General features: G+C 40.7%; 1 protein-coding gene across 1 annotated transcript in view; it reads right to left on the bottom strand.

Moving 5' to 3' along the window:
* Window positions 1-650: 650 nt before the first annotated feature.
* The window catches only part of snx33 (sorting nexin 33), a 23,550-nt gene continuing 6,964 nt past the window's right edge, over window positions 651-17,236 (bottom strand). The window contains exon 2 of the mRNA XM_061677903.1: window positions 651-2,507. Coding sequence (XP_061533887.1) covers window positions 2,254-2,507 — 254 coding nt within the window. The 3' untranslated portion in view covers window positions 651-2,253. The remainder of the gene's footprint in view (window positions 2,508-17,236) is intronic.

The following is a 17,236-nucleotide window of genomic DNA, read 5'->3' as shown; positions in this document are numbered from 1 at the left end:
TGAAACACCTCACATAATGGAGAGAGAACAGGAAGGCGCTTGATGAGTGATATTGTAATCCTGTGGCACTTTTAGCTATTGCTGCAATTGATAAAGTGATGTGAATTAAACATTTAAAAAGTCCTAATTCTACGCCACAGTGGGTTCTGCTCTATCTGGTGAGGCACTGTCCAATTTTCCCTTAATACACAACTGATCATGATAAACAACTTGATCAACAATTTTGCAGTTGAAGCGTATGTCTGTATTAACTATAAAATATGTATTAAATATAAAATGCACTTTTGAAAGAAAAAAAAAAGATCCTTGAAAGTACCTTTTGCAGGAATACATTAAAATACAAAGTAACACTACTCTCTCAGCCATACAGTAACGGAGAGTAAATAGGAAGGTACTACAGTAAGTTTCATTTCTGGTTTTATGGTAATCAACAAACCTGTTAATGATCAATTGCTAATGAACTATTAAATATATAAATTCATTTTGGGAAGTCAAGAAATTGCACCCATTTTACCCACAGTGCCATCTACTGGATCTGGTGGGGCACTGTCCCACTTGCGCCGAATGCCAAACTGACCATGATGAATTTTGGCCTGTGATGGAGCGACAGTAAAGTTGTTGAAACAAGACAAAAAAAATTCAGACCACCATTCTTTTTTTTATTAATTGTATCTTTTTTTATTATTTAAACCTTCTAAGTCCCCTTCCCTTTAATCAAGTGAGGAATGAATCAGCATTTTTTGACATTCTGTAAACCCTCAAGGTCAACACATCAGCAATACTTTTTGGGACGTTTCACGGCAACAGTGAAACTGCGTTTTATTTCGATGGGGATTTTCACATGCTAAACCTGGTCCGCTTTCTGCTTTCGGCCTTTTTCAGAGGCTGCCTGCACATTTTCCTTACACACAAGGACAGATTCATTTACGAAAGCATAGAGAAAAATGAGCTCCGCAGTAGAGAGAGGAAAAAAAAAAAAAAACAATGTAGGAAAATTCTGACTTGTGGGAGAGACTGCCAGATAGACTTGGTCAAAGGGTATTACAAAAAAAAAAAAAACATGTAGACGGTAACATTTAGACCCAAGAACACATCTGTTCGCTTTAGGAAGCCGAATCGACAAGTTTAGGAATGTGATTTAAAAACAACCACACCAGAAAGTCAAGCCGACACACAAAAATCTTTTACGTCACTGAGCCATCAAAAGTATTCAAACGAGGACAATTGTGTGTGCTCCAGTGGCTGCACCACACAAACACACAAGTAAATAACTTTTGTTTTTTTCCATAAGAAAAAAAAAAGTGCTATTTGTGGTCATGTCGTTTAAAAACAATCAGTAAGTTCCTTGCTTAGATTCCCTCAAACGTTTTTGTTTTCGTCTCCATTGCGCTAGCGCTGCAAAAAACGCTAACTTAGTCTTAAAGGCAGCATGTTGTTCCAAACCTTCGCACTACAACACAACTTCCTCTGACGTACGTTTCCACAAAGCAGTGCATTTGGGTTCGGTTCGGTACAGTATGATATTTTATGTGTTTAAATATTGGCTAGTGTACTGAACCATTGGGTTCCTAATGGCAGTGGTGGGATCCCAAAAGTTTTGTGTTCGTATCATCGAAACCTGTAAAGGGTACCAAAATAACTGGGGAACCAACTAAACAGGTCGGGGGTCAAAAGGTTTGTGTTTCCATCATCAATGTGTACCATCAATACCACTTTTTGGTACCCTTGTGTTGGGGTATTAATCATAGTGGTCAAGTACCTAAAAATGTGGGTTTCCGTCATCAATAGTAGATAAATGTACCAACATCATTTATGTGTATGATACTACTTGCCAACCCTGCAGTTGGGTTTTGAACCCAATTAACCGTACTGAACTAAACTAGACCGCTTGGTGGAAACGTGGCTTTAAGGCACTTCAACAACATTTGGATGAGTCGCCGGTACACATATGTAGGAAAGAGCATCACTTCTGTTGCTGCTGCTGATCGTTCATTTAAAAGCAGTCATTTTTGTTTTTCTTGTTTAAAATGACAATGAAGTGAAGGGGACTGAACCCGTTTGATGGCTTTAGTGTGAAGGATCCACTACAGGAACAGCAAAGAATTTAAAACCTACACGTAATGTCATAATACCTTAAAATTATGTAAAAGACACAATATGTCGCAACGATGTCGTCTGTTATGTGATAGGTGCACAGTAAGTCTCGGGAAAACGCAGAGTCCGGGGCATCCTCGGGTTTGGCACGCCGTATCCTTAAAGACACTCGTACATGCGTAGCGTGCGCTCCAGTTGCTGCACCACGCGCTGGTAGAAGGCGATCTGCTCCCTGAGGTACGCCTGCATCATGTCCTTAAAGTCCACCTCCCGCTGCCGGTGGAAGTGGCTCATCTCGGCCTGCAGCGCGAAGCCGACCGTCCGGCAACGCTTGCGAATGCCGTCGGCCTCGCCCTGGTCCATCTTGCCCTCGTCCGTCATCCGCTGGCTCTCCTTCACCTTGGCAAAGGCACCTTAGGGTGACAAACAAAAAAAAAAAAAAGATTTTGAATAATTGATTCAGAACATTCGTGGTAGCACTGTAATAACATACCAAGAACCTGACAAACTGTAGAACAATAATCATTGAACGTTTGTGACAGAAGTTTGCTTTAAAAAAAGGTTGGCTGCTCGAGTGCCGACTATAAATGCCAGTTCGGGACCGAGCCCAGTCACAAAATCGCCGCCTAATTGACACCCCTTCCAAAAAAGGTATGGAATTGTCAATAGATGCCACTACTTTTGTCTACAAAAAAAAAAAAATGTTCCTCAACCCACCTCAAATTGTTTCCTTGGCACCAAGATGCCACCAGATAGTCCTGTTTTTGCTAATTGATTAGTTGTCAATTCGCCAATTAAATTGTAGCACGTCGAGTTTCCATCATCAAAAAGTAAGTACACCAAAATACCTGAATAATAACTGTGCTTTCTGGCACCTTTCTCCCTTACCAATCCGTTGGGGCAGCAACATCAGCAAGCTCAATGATTGAGTCCCTAAAGGTTAATAATCCCAATGGCAAAAGTTGATATAATCACCAAAAAAAAAAAAAAGGTGTTTCACATGATACATATTTTTAAACCCTCTGTTAGGATAACAAAGGCAGTGGTAAGTTACTGAAACATTTGTGTTTCTCTCAATAAAAAGTGAGGAAAACAGCAACATACGTAATTAAATAAGTATGACATCATTCTTTGGGGTATCAACCGCAGCGGTGGCTTGAAAAAAAAAATGTTTTACTTCCTGCCACGATCCTCCACACAACATTTTGGTGACAAAACAAACCTTGTAATGAGCACATTTATTCATCGCTATGGCCCACTTACAAGTAACACTCATGTTTGAGGCACTGTTGAAACATTGCTACCACCCGAGCGCAGACGGGAAACACGATTTGAACTTTAACTTTGGCTCAGATACCATTTTAAATTTAGCTTGTAATGCAAATCTACAGCTATACACTGTGTTCCAAAATATTATGCAAATGACCTGACCTTAACCCTTAAGGTGAAACGAAAAATCTGTGAGGGTGGGAGGTAGTTCACATGCAAAAAGCAGCTTTAGGCTATTCTGACATTTTGCAAAGAAATTGAAGCAGAAAGCCTCCAAAAACGTTTAATGGCTTTAACTGTGAGGCTGCTGGCAAATAAGGGGTCCGATGTTAAAATGTAACCAGACCTCTTAATGTTTTTGATTGAAATAGCTTTTGATTTCAGTAAATGACCTCCTAATGCTGCAAATTCAACATGATTATTTACAGTTCGTTAAGACCTATAAAAAGTCTTGAAACTCTGTTGTGCATCATCATTTGGAGCTGTGCATTTAAGTTGTTTTATTTCTCTCTAAAACTAGTTATCATTGGTAGATTTGTTCAAAAACAGTGCAATTATGCTCCAACAGTAGATCACTTGAAAATTATGCTGACTGTAATTTGTGTTATTTAGGAAAATCTGAGAATAATTACTTTTCCAGCAATAATCATCCCAATAAAAAATGTTTTAAGAGTATTATTTGCATCACATTTTGATGTTTATGATGTAAGCACAAGGAGTTTAGCACTGAGACTAATAAAATGTCTTTTTTATTGCTCAGGGAGGCTCCTATGTACATTCTAGCACAATTAACCGTTGTGTATGCACGGAGTAAGTAACACCAAGCGCACGCTATTTTTTTGCCTCGTTGCATGCCAAACGTCTGAGGGCAAGTTGTAACCACGCCGACCCAGACGGCCAATGACGTCACTTTTCCACGGGCACATTGCCGCCTTGCACTTCCATCTGATTACTCCAACCTGTCCAAACGGTCGAGCATGCATACAAAATAAATAAATAAATGAAAATATTTCAAATTTTCAAGTCGGCAATCTCCTTGGCGAGCTGGGACATGCCCGCAGTCGCCGGGGTAACGACAGCTCGAGTCAGTCGACGTTGGGTCCCGGAATTTGAGCGGAATTCCTGGCAAGCGTGCGGGAAACCACGGAGAGATGGAGATGACCTACATTCGTGCGCTCCCTTTTCCACATGAGAGGAGAATGTGCCATCTCCACATAGCATGGCTGCCGGCATCAAGGAGTGCGTGTGTGTGTGCAGAGGGAGAAAAGGGGGAATAATGAGGGTTGAGATGACAATTTTGGATCAAGTCCAGACACACGCTCATCTGGTAGATGAGTTGCTAAAAAGCATTGAAAGAGAAACGCGTCAAACCAGTTAAAAGGTGTTTTCTTATCAAAAAGTAATTAGGAGATCCCCGACGAGTGCGCACAATGCATGGTGGTTTTATTAGATCACCACAGTGTTATTTCAAAGTGCAGAACCGGCAGACAACACAATAGGGAAAACTAAAACCAAAAAAACGAGCCGCGTCATTCCGCCAAAGCTGCAACAGGGCAAGAGGCCGGGTAAACACTGAACTGATGACTTTCGCCATCATGCCACCCTTTAGTGGTAACATCACAAAAACAAAATACAATAAAAATAAAAATGATGCAAAACACTTGCTAGAATGATGGTTTGAACTCATTTTGGGTGATTGGTGAGGCAAATCTTTCCAGATTTTGCTAACACTACTTGGTTAAAAGTCCAAACGTTCTTGCAGTGAGACAACAGGGCCACTTGCTGTGCAATAAGGTCACCCGCTTGGTTGTATCTCACGCAGCACACTGGATGTTTTAGGGCAGTACTGTGAGATCTGGATGATCTTTTGGAGGCGAGCTTGTCCGTGAGGGATGAGGAAAGGGAGGAGGGGGTGCTTGCTGCTAGTCTAAACAGCGGCGAAGCCTACGGGCCGAGTTTTACAGGCTGGTAAAGTCACGCATGCGCATGGGGGCGATAGAAGAAGGAGAATGAGGATGGCCAGATTAACTGTGACCACAATCCTGCGGGCGGCTGAACTCTGGCGTCTGCTCAATTTTCTTTTCCCACAAGCCTCAGAGGGCAGGAGGAATTCTCGGGAGACAACGCGAATCGCTCTCACAATTTTCGAGCATCTATTTAACACAAAGGTGATGAGACAGCCTTAGCTTGCAATAAGGGTCACTTGTGTTTACTGTAAGACACTAATTATATGGCCAGTGAGAGGGGTCTTGATTTATGTCATCATGGGATTATTACTGTTGTTGATACGGACGGCTGTTGCTGTGCCCATTATTCACGTGTCCCTCCCACAGTCACTCAACCAATCTGTCCTGTTTTCTCTGTCTCCTATCTACCCTCTGTCCTTCTATTCGGTCTCTCCAACTGGCTGAGACGGACACCTGTTTTTTTTTGTTTTTTACTTGCTCAGAGGGAGGTTGTCCTTGCCTTTGTCCTCAAGTAATTGCTCATGTGATGTGCAGTTAGTTTTCTTTAATGTATGAGAACAGTGCCTCTTGACATGCTCAATGTTTAAAATGACGAGAGATAACTAGTGCTGTATGCAGTACATGAAATTGACTTGACAGAACAATAATCCCTGAACTTTAGTTAGTTGTTATTCAAAATCAATAGGGTTCTTTTTTGACTAATGTCTGAAAGTGATTTGTTTGACAATTGTGCCCAGAAGAGCACTGAATGATGTTTTATTATATATATATATATTTTAAGAATCTTGGCTTGAATGTCCTTGCTCGGACATAGAATAATAATCCGTGAAAATCTGAATACTATGTTTATAATTGTGACTGACCGAGAGGTGAGAAGAACATCTAGTGATACAAACGTTGACTTCAGCTACATTGGCCATCTTACATCAGACATAAACCAAAATGAATAGGTGTTCTTTCTTTGTTTGAAGATTTGTGCCCAGTGTAGCAATGCATTTCTCCCCCCATCGCATTGGTTTTGAAACCAGTTTCCGCAAGAATCTTTGAACAGTTATGATTAAAAAAAAAAAAGTCAAGATCTGACGTTTGCTTTACGCCACTTAAAATCAATAAGATTCTGTATTTGATGATTCAGTTCAAATGGGGAGGGGGCAATGATGGAAACAAAATCCAAGGGTGCAGATCATTACTGCAAAGTGTCAAAATGACACATCCCATCATCCACTAGAGGACTAAAACCAAACAGCTCGTCATAGCTTCGCACTGTTGCTAATGTCATAACCCAGTGATTCTCAAACTTTTACACAAACCCCCCCCCCCAGAAAATACTAAATACTAAAATTCAGTAGCCAGTAGGCCTTAAATGGCCGAAAGCAAGGCAGTTTTTTTCCTCAATAGTATATTTAATATTATTATTAGCCACTGTAACATTAGGCACAGTTTGAACAATAACACTGTGCTTCAATATAGGATAATAAAACAAAAATGTGCCCGCGACCCTCGTTAGGATAAGCGGCTCAGAAAATGAATGAATGAATGAAAATAAAAATGTAGTTGAATAATTATTTCATTAAAATGTACTGCACATAAGAGGTCATTAAAAAACCCTAACTAAATGTTCAACTTAAACGTTAAATACACTAAACTACACTTATCAAATGTACTGGAGTGGATTGAAAAAACATTTTCATCCACCATAGCATTATGCATTCATTCAGAGATTCTTTGGCGTATCACTAGAGGTAGCCTATGTACCACAAGTCGTACATGTACCACACTTTAAGAATCGCTGCCATAAACAATATTGACAGCTGGAACATCAATGTTGGACAATGCAGGAAAAACTCATCTCTAACACTTCATTTTTTGAGGTGCTTGTTTAACATGAGTGATGAAGTGAAGAGAAAGGCTTATGATATGACAGATGAGGGAAGGAAAAAAGTAAATCAATAAATAAAAATAAAGAATAAAGTGGGAATGAAATTTAAGAATGCACGACAGGCACAAGCGTCTTAAAAAACTTTAAATATTTGCAGCAGCCCAAATTGCGCAATTTATCTTTTAACTCTAAGGCGCTGTTACAGGACACTGACCCAAAATAGTTGCAATTCTTTTGCTTTTGCTTTTTTTCCCCCCTCTCACAGCCTCAGAAAGGAAAACAGAAACAGCTTCTCTGATCTGAGCACAGATCTTAAAGGGAAGTACAAGTCATTGCAGCTGCTACAATATCCATTATTGGGTCATGTTTGGCTACATATGAAAAAAATATGTGAATAATCAAAAATTGAACTCAGTCGGAGAAATTCTTTTGAGATTTCCAGGGGCCGTCAGGATGGGATTTGCAAATCTGACCTCCCAAACAAACACTTGTGTAATTTTAAAATCACATTAAAGCCGCTGACAAGCATCGACACGTGCAATGGACAAAGACCTCTCATCTGAGGATGGACATCGCCATGCCAACTGCAAGTATCAGAGCCATGTTGCCATGACTACAGCAAAAGCAAGTATAAAAATAGAAAAAACACCAAGAACCAAAGCACACTTTTCACTCTATTTTTTTTTTTTAAACCCTTGATGAAATCAGCCTGTTTTGAAGGGGCAATCCTGTCTCATGCAAATGAGCAACTGGCCCCTCTACTGAGGGGTGTGCCATCAGGAAAATACAGCTTCATTTACCAGGCAGAGCTACTTGTTGACCCCACGGTCAAAAAACATGAGTGAGATCCCCCGCCCCCCCTCCCTCCCCATAAAGACAATAAGAGCATGGATTTTATTTTCACTCGTGGAGGCAGCACTTCATCACCAAGAATCTGAATTACCCTTGTCTACTGGGCTACGTTCACACTGCAGGGCATGATGCCCAATTCAGATTTTGTTTGTTTGTTTGTTTAAAACATTACAAAAACAAATGTGACTTCAACTATGGATGGGATGAGTCTGTGAGACATGCAGACACATGCGTGCAAAACAGGACATCACATTGCGCATGTGCACAAACACGAGGCGCAGTGTTGACGGAAGCAAATACGGGTAGGACTCGTCATGACGCATTTGTGGCAATTCCAAGGATTTTGTGCAACCGGAGCGAACGTTTTCCTAGAGTTATCAGTTGATTTTGCCACTGACTGTTTTATGCTCCTTGACGTATATGTGGGCTGATCGCGACTTGCACGTCCATACTGCACTCGCATTGGATACATATCTGATTTTCTGATTTTGAAAGAGGCCTGGGTCGGATATGAAATTTTTTTTAAAAATTAAAAAAATCGGAATTGTACTGTTCACATTGACATGAAAAAAATCAGATACATGCAAGCAAGCTTAGCCTCTAATAGGGAGAACTGTGCAAGCGAGGGTCTTCTTTTTGTTTCCTCGAAGTAATGGAATACAATAGTCTGCCATTTCTTAACAGCGAGTGTGAAAACAATACTTTAAAATACGTGCTTTAATGGGTTCCAGTGTTTTAAATATCTTTAAAATGTGTGGGAAGGGTAAAACATTGTTTTTTTCTATTTCTTTTGTGTGTTTTTTAGTTTCATGGTCTCTCGATATAGGGTATCTCCTGCGATCACCATCATTGAGCTTGGACGGCACCTTAAAGGACAGAGATGGACTCCCATCGCGCTTTCAAAGAAGCACAAGATGGAATGATGAATGGGCTCACTGAAGGAAGACATTTTTTACTTTACACATGCCAACAAAGCGATGCGCTCCCTGCACGGAAAGCCAAACAACCAACTGATCCAAACACAAACAAATGCAGATGCTCTCGACTGCTACTTTCCACGTGTTCGTGACACAGCCAGCGTTTTCTACAGCCATCAGCACATTCAGCCAACCTTCTTCAACAAAACAGCATCCAGTTCACATGCCACGCTCAAATTTTGGACCCGTTTTCCCTTAAAGTAGAAGTGGGGAGCCTGGGGTCATAAATGGCCCGTGAAAGCATTTGATATGGCCCACTGGATTATTAAAAAAAAAAAAAAAAAAAAACTACTATACCCGGTTCAAATTTGGTGGCAATCAAGTGACTTCCCTAGGATAGTGATTCGCAAAGTCATCAGTTAAATAAAAAGAATTTACCTAAATAAATGTTTGAAAACAAACACTTCTAATAGATTAAATGTAATGTACAGTACCTTAAAAGTTTAAAAACAACCAAACTGTACTTAATTAATCTACTGTCCTGGATTAAGAAGATGTTTTCAGCAATTGTAACATTATACACACTTCTGAGGACTGGGGTTCAATCCCGGGCCCCGCCTGTGTGGAGTTTGCATGTTCACCCGTGCCTGCGTGGGTTTTCTCCGGGCACTCCGGTTTCCTCCCACATCCCAAAAACATGCATGGTAGGTTAACTGAAGTCTCTAAATTGGCCGTAGGTGTGAATGTGAGTGCGAATGGTTGTTTGTTTATGTGTACCCTGCGATTGGCTGGCAACCAGTTCAGGTTGTACCCCGCCTCCTGCCCGATGACAGCTGGGATAGGCTCCAGAACGCCCGCGACCCTAGTGAGGATAAGCGGCTCAGAAAATGGATGGATGGATGAATCTCTATTTCAGTGACTCTTCGCATACCACTTGAGAGCAGGTGCCTACGTATTGCAGTTTGAGAATTACAGTCAATGAGCTTTTATAGGAAATTCCCAAACAATGGAACCTTCAAACAAGTACGTGCGTTTTCTGCGGGATACACAATTGTGACATTTGCTGAGTTTTCGCATAGGATAAAGCCCCCCAAAAGGCAATTTATTAGTTGGAATAAAGGCGGATTGGAAGTCATCAAACTTGGCCGCCGTGCTCCGACAAAAAAGATTCTAAACTCTTAAAAACTAATTCACTCCCAGCCTTCCCAGTTAATATGGATATTTGACTTCTAAAGCCGTCAACGGCAGTGAATGTGATAAATTATAAAAAATTTGACGTTATCCGTCTGTCTAATCAGTGTCGGGGAAGAGGTAGCTGTTGAAGGGCACCTGAAAATGGCCCTAATATGTCCTCGAAAAACTTGTGAATCAGGTCACAGTGTAATATAATCCATGAATGTTTGAAAACGACTGATAACAATAATAGTTAACCGACTTGAAAAAAGCATGCTACTGAACCTGACTTTGACGTCAGCTGCCTCAAACATCCTTGGGTCAGATTTCTTTTAAGATCAAAAGGGTTATGTCTTGGACTTGCGTAACAATAACCATGTTTAAACACTGGGCGAAAAGCGTGGCTGCATGAGCGCTGAAGAGAAAATATTGACGAAGAAGAAGCAAAGCAATTCCAAGAGGGCCTTGGACGGCGTGCTTGGGGCCACCTGCTGTCTATATTAACCAAAATCAACAGGGTTCTTCTTTGATAAGAACAACCATGCTTACATGTTTGATATTTTCAAGACTATGAAAAACGGCAGGGACTAACAAACTGCCAGTTTTTTGTTTTAAAGCCATGAATTTAACATCACTGCCGGGACTGCCAGACCTCTGAGGACCCAGTGTGAATACTTTAATCACTTTATCACTTAAATTAATTAAATAGCACTCGGTGTGGGGGTCACATTCAAATAAAAGCCAGAAGCATAAAAACAGTACATTTTTACTGTAAGTAATTTACAGTACTTTTCCAGCTTGCACTGTCGTTCCATTAAAGCGCTCTTATTTAGTGATTCTGAACAAAGCGTCAGCTGGATGTTTTATGCTGTGGTCGCCCACATGGATGTCGTGACTCACTTCCTGTTACTGTACGCCATCTCTCAGCCAAACGAGCCACGGCTTGGGAAACATGGCGCCTGTCGGGCAACGGGTTCCCGCTCTAGTGTCGGAGAAAAAAAATAAACAAACAGGTTTCTTGCTTGGACCTGAAGCTATCCCCAAAAAACTTTTAAACATCAGTTGCGACAGGTAAAGTCTCAAATTCCTGCCTAATTTCTACATTAAATATCATTTTCATTGTTTCTTAATTTATTTATTTTTTAAAGATAATATTCTTGTTTCTAGAGATGGTGAATTTGGTGTTTTTGTTTGCTGTAAGCTATAATCAACACTCTTAAGTCAAAGATACGAGTGTTGAATGTGAGGAAGTCGACCCCAAATGGAACATAATACCTGCACCTCACATGCACATTTTAAATTACTCTGTGTGAATTGCTGTTTAATAATGCAAAATCAAATCTTATACCAATACAGTGGACGCCAGCATACATTCAGCACCCATGGTTTCAGATTTTTTTTCCCCCAATTTATTTTTCTTTTTGTTTTTCCTTTTTAGGGAGGAACCAAACCCAAAACGCTTATTGGCGGTTTGGGTTAGAGACTCTGTTGGTGAAATAATATCAACAGACTTCTGAGATTGTTCGCACTAATATTGGTCTCGGAACACTAATATTGGTCTCAGAACACTATAATAGAACATTTTCTTCATCACAGAAAGGCTTTTTCCACTTCAGTGCCACAAGAGCGATACAGCGAGTTCTGGGAGACATCTGCGGTCTCCGTTGGTGTGAATCAGCGGTGCAGTGGGCCAAAATGCGCAGGAATGCCACAGCGTGTGGACGGACAGTTCGTGTGAAGACGAGAGGGCCTCGCCTGGGACCAGATTTATGAGTAAGCAAACAGCCCCGGGGGGAAAAAAAACATTTGCTCTCCATCGTCGCCAAAGTGGATAGCGCAGCAAATAAGCACAATAACAGACACAAATCTTTTCCAATGAAAGCTTTAGTTCACAAATCCTACTGACTACATGCTGTTTTGTATTTTACTGCTTGTTACATTTATGAAACAATTGGATGGACCAAAAGGGTAAGATATGTGATACATTAGTGAACGTTTAACGGCAGAAACTTACCATACCATTCCGGTCAGTAACCCAATATAGGTGTGCCAAAAAGTTATTATTGATTAGGTAAATGCGAACATTTTGTTACCATACTAATGCAGTGGCACAATGTGGCATTTTGGTACTCCACTCTTCTTTTGTTGGAGGATGATGGAAAAGGAAATATTTTAGCTAACCTAACACCACGGTTAGTAACTCAATTTAGGAGCTGATTTACTAAGAGCCCAAACAGCGGGGAAAAAAAATTGCATTTTCGCTCACTCTAACATTGTGTCCGCTGTTGGCAACAGGCGTTAAGTGGTGGAGACTCCTGTATTTAAAAGAGGCTTTTGCGCTTTAAGTAGCTCTGATGGTTTTTAAATTTGGGTGAATGAATTAAAGTTTGACGTGATGGAATCTGAAGTGCTAGTGGAAGACAAACTTATTACTAAGTTACAGAAAAGGAATCTATCACTCCAATAACTTTGGGGACGCCAGTAACTGCATAAAAACACATTGTTCGATTTAACTCTAGTCTCGAGTGTGACGAAATTGGATGAACAGTGTGTGCCCTTCCTGCGTAGCACTGCGTTCCAAGCTTAGGACAGCACACCTGAAAAACTGCTCAGGGAAGAGTCCAGCACCAATTTCGTGTGCTGAAATGAAACAGATGCAAGGAAATGCAGAGTTGAAAATTGTGTGATAAGTGCTATAGAATGACTCCTTATGGGGTTTGCTCCAAGTTAGCCCTGAGATCATTCAGAGGCTCCAAAATTGCATTGTTAAATAAATTTATCTTGTTTTTGCTGTTGTTTTCTTTCTGGCATTTCAAAAATTTTTGCGCAAACAAAAAAAATCTGCTCTCCCCAATGGTGCTGTGTCGTTTTGGACTTGCCTTTCAGACCATGTATTTAAACGCAAATTCAGCCATCGCAATACGTCTAATGTTTGGTGAATCACTTTGTACATGCTAAATTAATCTATTTGGATCTACTATTCCCAGAACGCGCAAAATTAATGATGCATTTTTTTTCCACTGGCCCCACACATTCCTTGGTGTGCCCGCTTTGTCGATTAGCTTCCATCTGTTTGCCCTCATTTTCACACACGCAAACCTTCAGTAAATAAGGCCCTCAGACGGATATATACATGTCTTACCATATGGAGGACAGCTAACTTCTCTTTCAGATTAAAAGGTCTTGCAGGCGCGCTTCAAGCGTCACAGCAGAGCTATAGCATTTTGCAACATTCAGTGCCGAGCTCTGGTGTGCATCACCACTGCTTTTATCCCGCTATCAGCAACAAGTGAAGCCAAGAGGAAGGCAATTAAGACAAGTCTTTCCTAAACTAAACTGAACAGCATTAGCACGGCATCGCTGTAAATAACTCCAGTGTGTGTGATCTTATAACAATTACGAATAGGACATTTTTGGGTTAGGTCCACTGTTGCGTTGTACTGTCAAAATAGTTGCTCTGTGGTGGTTTGGTTCGGGGAAACACTGCGGTCACCATGGATACGGTAATGACAGGAACTGATGGTGAACTGGAGCTGCCCACTCAGCAGTCTTGTGTTTTGTTAAAAACGAATAAGTTTCCAGTGAGTAATTCCACCGTTGATCTTTAAGACAAGTCCGTAAAGACACTTTTGTTCAGCCACCTTTGCTAGTTTTAGCCTTGAAAACAGCAGTTCTTTAATGTCATTTAATTGCCCATCTGTATCACTGTAAAACAGACGTGAAATGTGACCAAGATCTTTGGGAAAATACACTCAGTCACACTCAGATGTCAGGTGTCTCCAGTTAGTAAACAAATGAAAGGGTGTCAAGAAGTGGTCAATTATTTTGGTACCCAAGTGAAACGCAAACCTTTTGGCACCCTATCCCTGCTGTTAGTAACCCTACCGGATACAGTGCCAAAAGGTGGTACTGCATAAAAAGGGCTACAACAATAACTCAATTACAAAAAAAAAACGTTCTCCCTCAAAACTTCGCAAGAATCATTTTTCCCACACAGACTAATGTTACTGAAGAGTAAGAAGTATGATGGCGAGCCAGGAGGGAAGAGTTCGTAAACGACAGAGAACGTCAAAAGTTTGGAATCGTTTCACTCTCAACAAGGAAGATAAAGTGCAACGTGTATCTCAACAGCAAATCTGCGACCATCAACACCAGGTAACATCAATTAGGAATGTTTGAGACCTTGAAATTAGGCCGGTATTGGCAAAATACCGATACCTGGTATCGGGACTCACCAATCCCTAGTATCAATGTTAGAAAATGTTATATAGCTCACCATCGCTAGTAAGAACATGTTGTTATGCCCCTGCAATCGATAAAGGACAGACACAGCCGGTGCACAAACAGTAAGAAAACAAACACATATTAAACACATTCATCCATGAGCTGCCGGCGGCCACGAGTCACACGACCTTAACACCCAGACTGGATTAAGTTAGAAGCAAGCCAACTCTACACTCTCATTCACTGACTGACTCCCATGTCACTCACCAGGCCAGGTCCGGCCTTTTGAAAGCATACACTCTCAAATTCTTGCCAACTCAAGAGTGGACAAGAATAATAACTGTACCTCACATGCACGTTATTGTGATTAATAATGCAAAATCTATTTTTCACCGATTATTCAATTTATCTTTGGGATAATCGGTAGAATACTTGATTTTAAAAATATTCGATAGCTGCAGCCCTTGAAAAGATTATTTTGGAATGCTACTGAACTTTTAATGATGGAAATGCTAGCCTTTGGCCACATACCACCACCATTTGTAAACTAATGGCAGGGTAGCAAAAAGTGGAATCACATACATGAATTATTTTGGTACCCTGCTCAACTTTGGATAAATGATGATGGAAACTCAAACCTTCCGGTACCCTATCCATGCAGTAAGTAACCCAAATTGATACAGTGCCAAACCCAAAAGTATGGAAAAGAGTGAACATTTTGGAATGCTCCTCAACGTTTGACGTCTGAATCGTAAGGCAAGCCTTTGGGTACCCTACCCACTGCAGTAACCGACCCAATGGTAGGGTACGCATTTATTATTTTGGTACCCTCCTCAACATTTGATGGAAGACCACAATGGGAACTCAAAGCTTTTGGTAACCAACTGAAATTTCGGGAAAAATATAAAATGCATACAAAACATCTGTCATAAGGCTTCAGTTTAGTCAGCATCAAATTACTATAAGAATGAACACCCTCAGCAAAATGGTCAATGTCTTTTGTTTCATCCTCCATTGTGTTATGTTATCAAAACTTTCAAGAGTTCCTTTTGTCTGTGATCTGGACTCCGCTTGTGCAAAAGCAGAACATGATCGCCACGGTGAATCTCAGAGGCCCTTATGATTCACCAAGTCATTCACAAGGCCAGATCACATCACAGGAGGCGACACAATGCATTCTGGGAGTGAGATGCTCCAACAAAGAAGCAAGTGTGACACGGTGTAGGGGCGGCGGACACATCTGCACTGACAAAAACCTCACGAGGCCCGTCACTCGGGAACAATGTGGTGAAATTAGCCCTCGCAATCCAATCCCGGCTCCTGCGCCAACTTCAGAAGGATGGATGAGAAGAAGCAGATGGACATGAGGGGAGATGAAAGACTCGGGAAAAAGTAGGGTTGTAAAAGTTGGAAGGTTTGCATGTGAATTAACACGTACTTATTGGAATTAATGGAATCAACCAAGATTTTTTTTAATTGAATGTTGTCTATTAATAGTGAATTTAAATATTCGGTACATTGAGTATTTGGTGGGGCCTCTTTTTTTTTTTTATTCAATTCAATATACATTGTGCTGCTCCTTTTAGTGTGCACGCCAAGGCCACTTGGGGGAGGTATAATACAGACATAGACACACAAGAGGAAGAGTTTCACAGCTGACTCAGCTGCAGTAATATTAGTCATTTTTCACAAAGGATAGAGAATATATGCTTGTTTTGTTATATTGTCTGTCTACATGTGTTGCTTCATGGTTTATGTGTTGCTCCATTGCTCATGTTATTATAATGCTGCAACAGCAATGCTATTAATTATCCATCCATAAATCAATTTTCTTTACCACTTATCCTCACTAGGGTTGCGGGCACATAGAAACAAACAACCATTCGCACCCACATTCACATCTACGGGCAATTTAAAGTCTTCAATCAACCGACCACGCATTTTTTTGGGATGTGGGAGGAAACGGAGTGCCCGGAGAAAAGCCACCCAGGCACAGGGAGAACATGCCAACTCCACACAGGCGGGGCCGGGATTTGAACCCAGGTCTGTGAGGCAGATGTGCTAACCAGTCGTTCACCGTGCCAGTCGCTATTAATTATTATTATTTTTTTTTTATGAAAAGACAGCTCTCATTTAAAAAAAACTTAAGTTCGGCCACTCGTATCTCACGCCACCACTGTAGTCGGTATATATTAGCACAATTGTACATGAACTTTGCATGAGTATCAATGCAATTTCGAGACTTTTTATTTTATTTTATTTTTTTTTAAGATAGAGGGGAACTTTTCATGTAACATTCAGAATGAGCACTGGGAGCGCAGTGGTACATGCTGCTGCCTTTCATGAAAACGGCGCAGGTTCGATTCCCCATTTAGTGCTGGTCCCAAGCCCAAACAAATCTTGCGAGTGACTTGCTGGTGAAATCGCTGATGGAACAAGTGGAAAGTTCACCTTTGTTGGTATTTTTGAAAGGGGTGGTGCATTTCTGTTAGTTTTCGAATGTGTTGGTTCGGGGGGGTGAGTTATATTTAATATTCATATTTTTGTTCTTCAGTTAAATAACTGATTGTTCAATAAAATATTAAAAATTTGATTAAGTTCTCCTTATAAATACATCTGTTAAAATATCCTGCTTTTTAAATGTATTACTTTGGATGGGTGCTTATGACAAAACAAAATGTATTTATGCTTGAATATGATCTAAAAATTTCAATGGAATCTTACAGGAAACTTCAGGAAATTTACCGGAAATGTTCCACTCCTTTGCAACCCTAAGACCGAGGCAGGGAAAAAAAGATGAATTCTAAACCAAAATGAACATGCTGGACGCACGCCTCAGCTCTGACATAACCTGGAAGCCA

Source organism: Phycodurus eques, chromosome 5 (genome assembly GCF_024500275.1).
Source record: "Phycodurus eques isolate BA_2022a chromosome 5, UOR_Pequ_1.1, whole genome shotgun sequence".
In the NCBI taxonomy this organism is placed as follows: Eukaryota; Metazoa; Chordata; class Actinopteri; order Syngnathiformes; family Syngnathidae; genus Phycodurus; species Phycodurus eques.
Note: the sequence above shows the minus strand (reverse complement) of the source record. Positions and strands in the feature narration are given on the sequence as shown.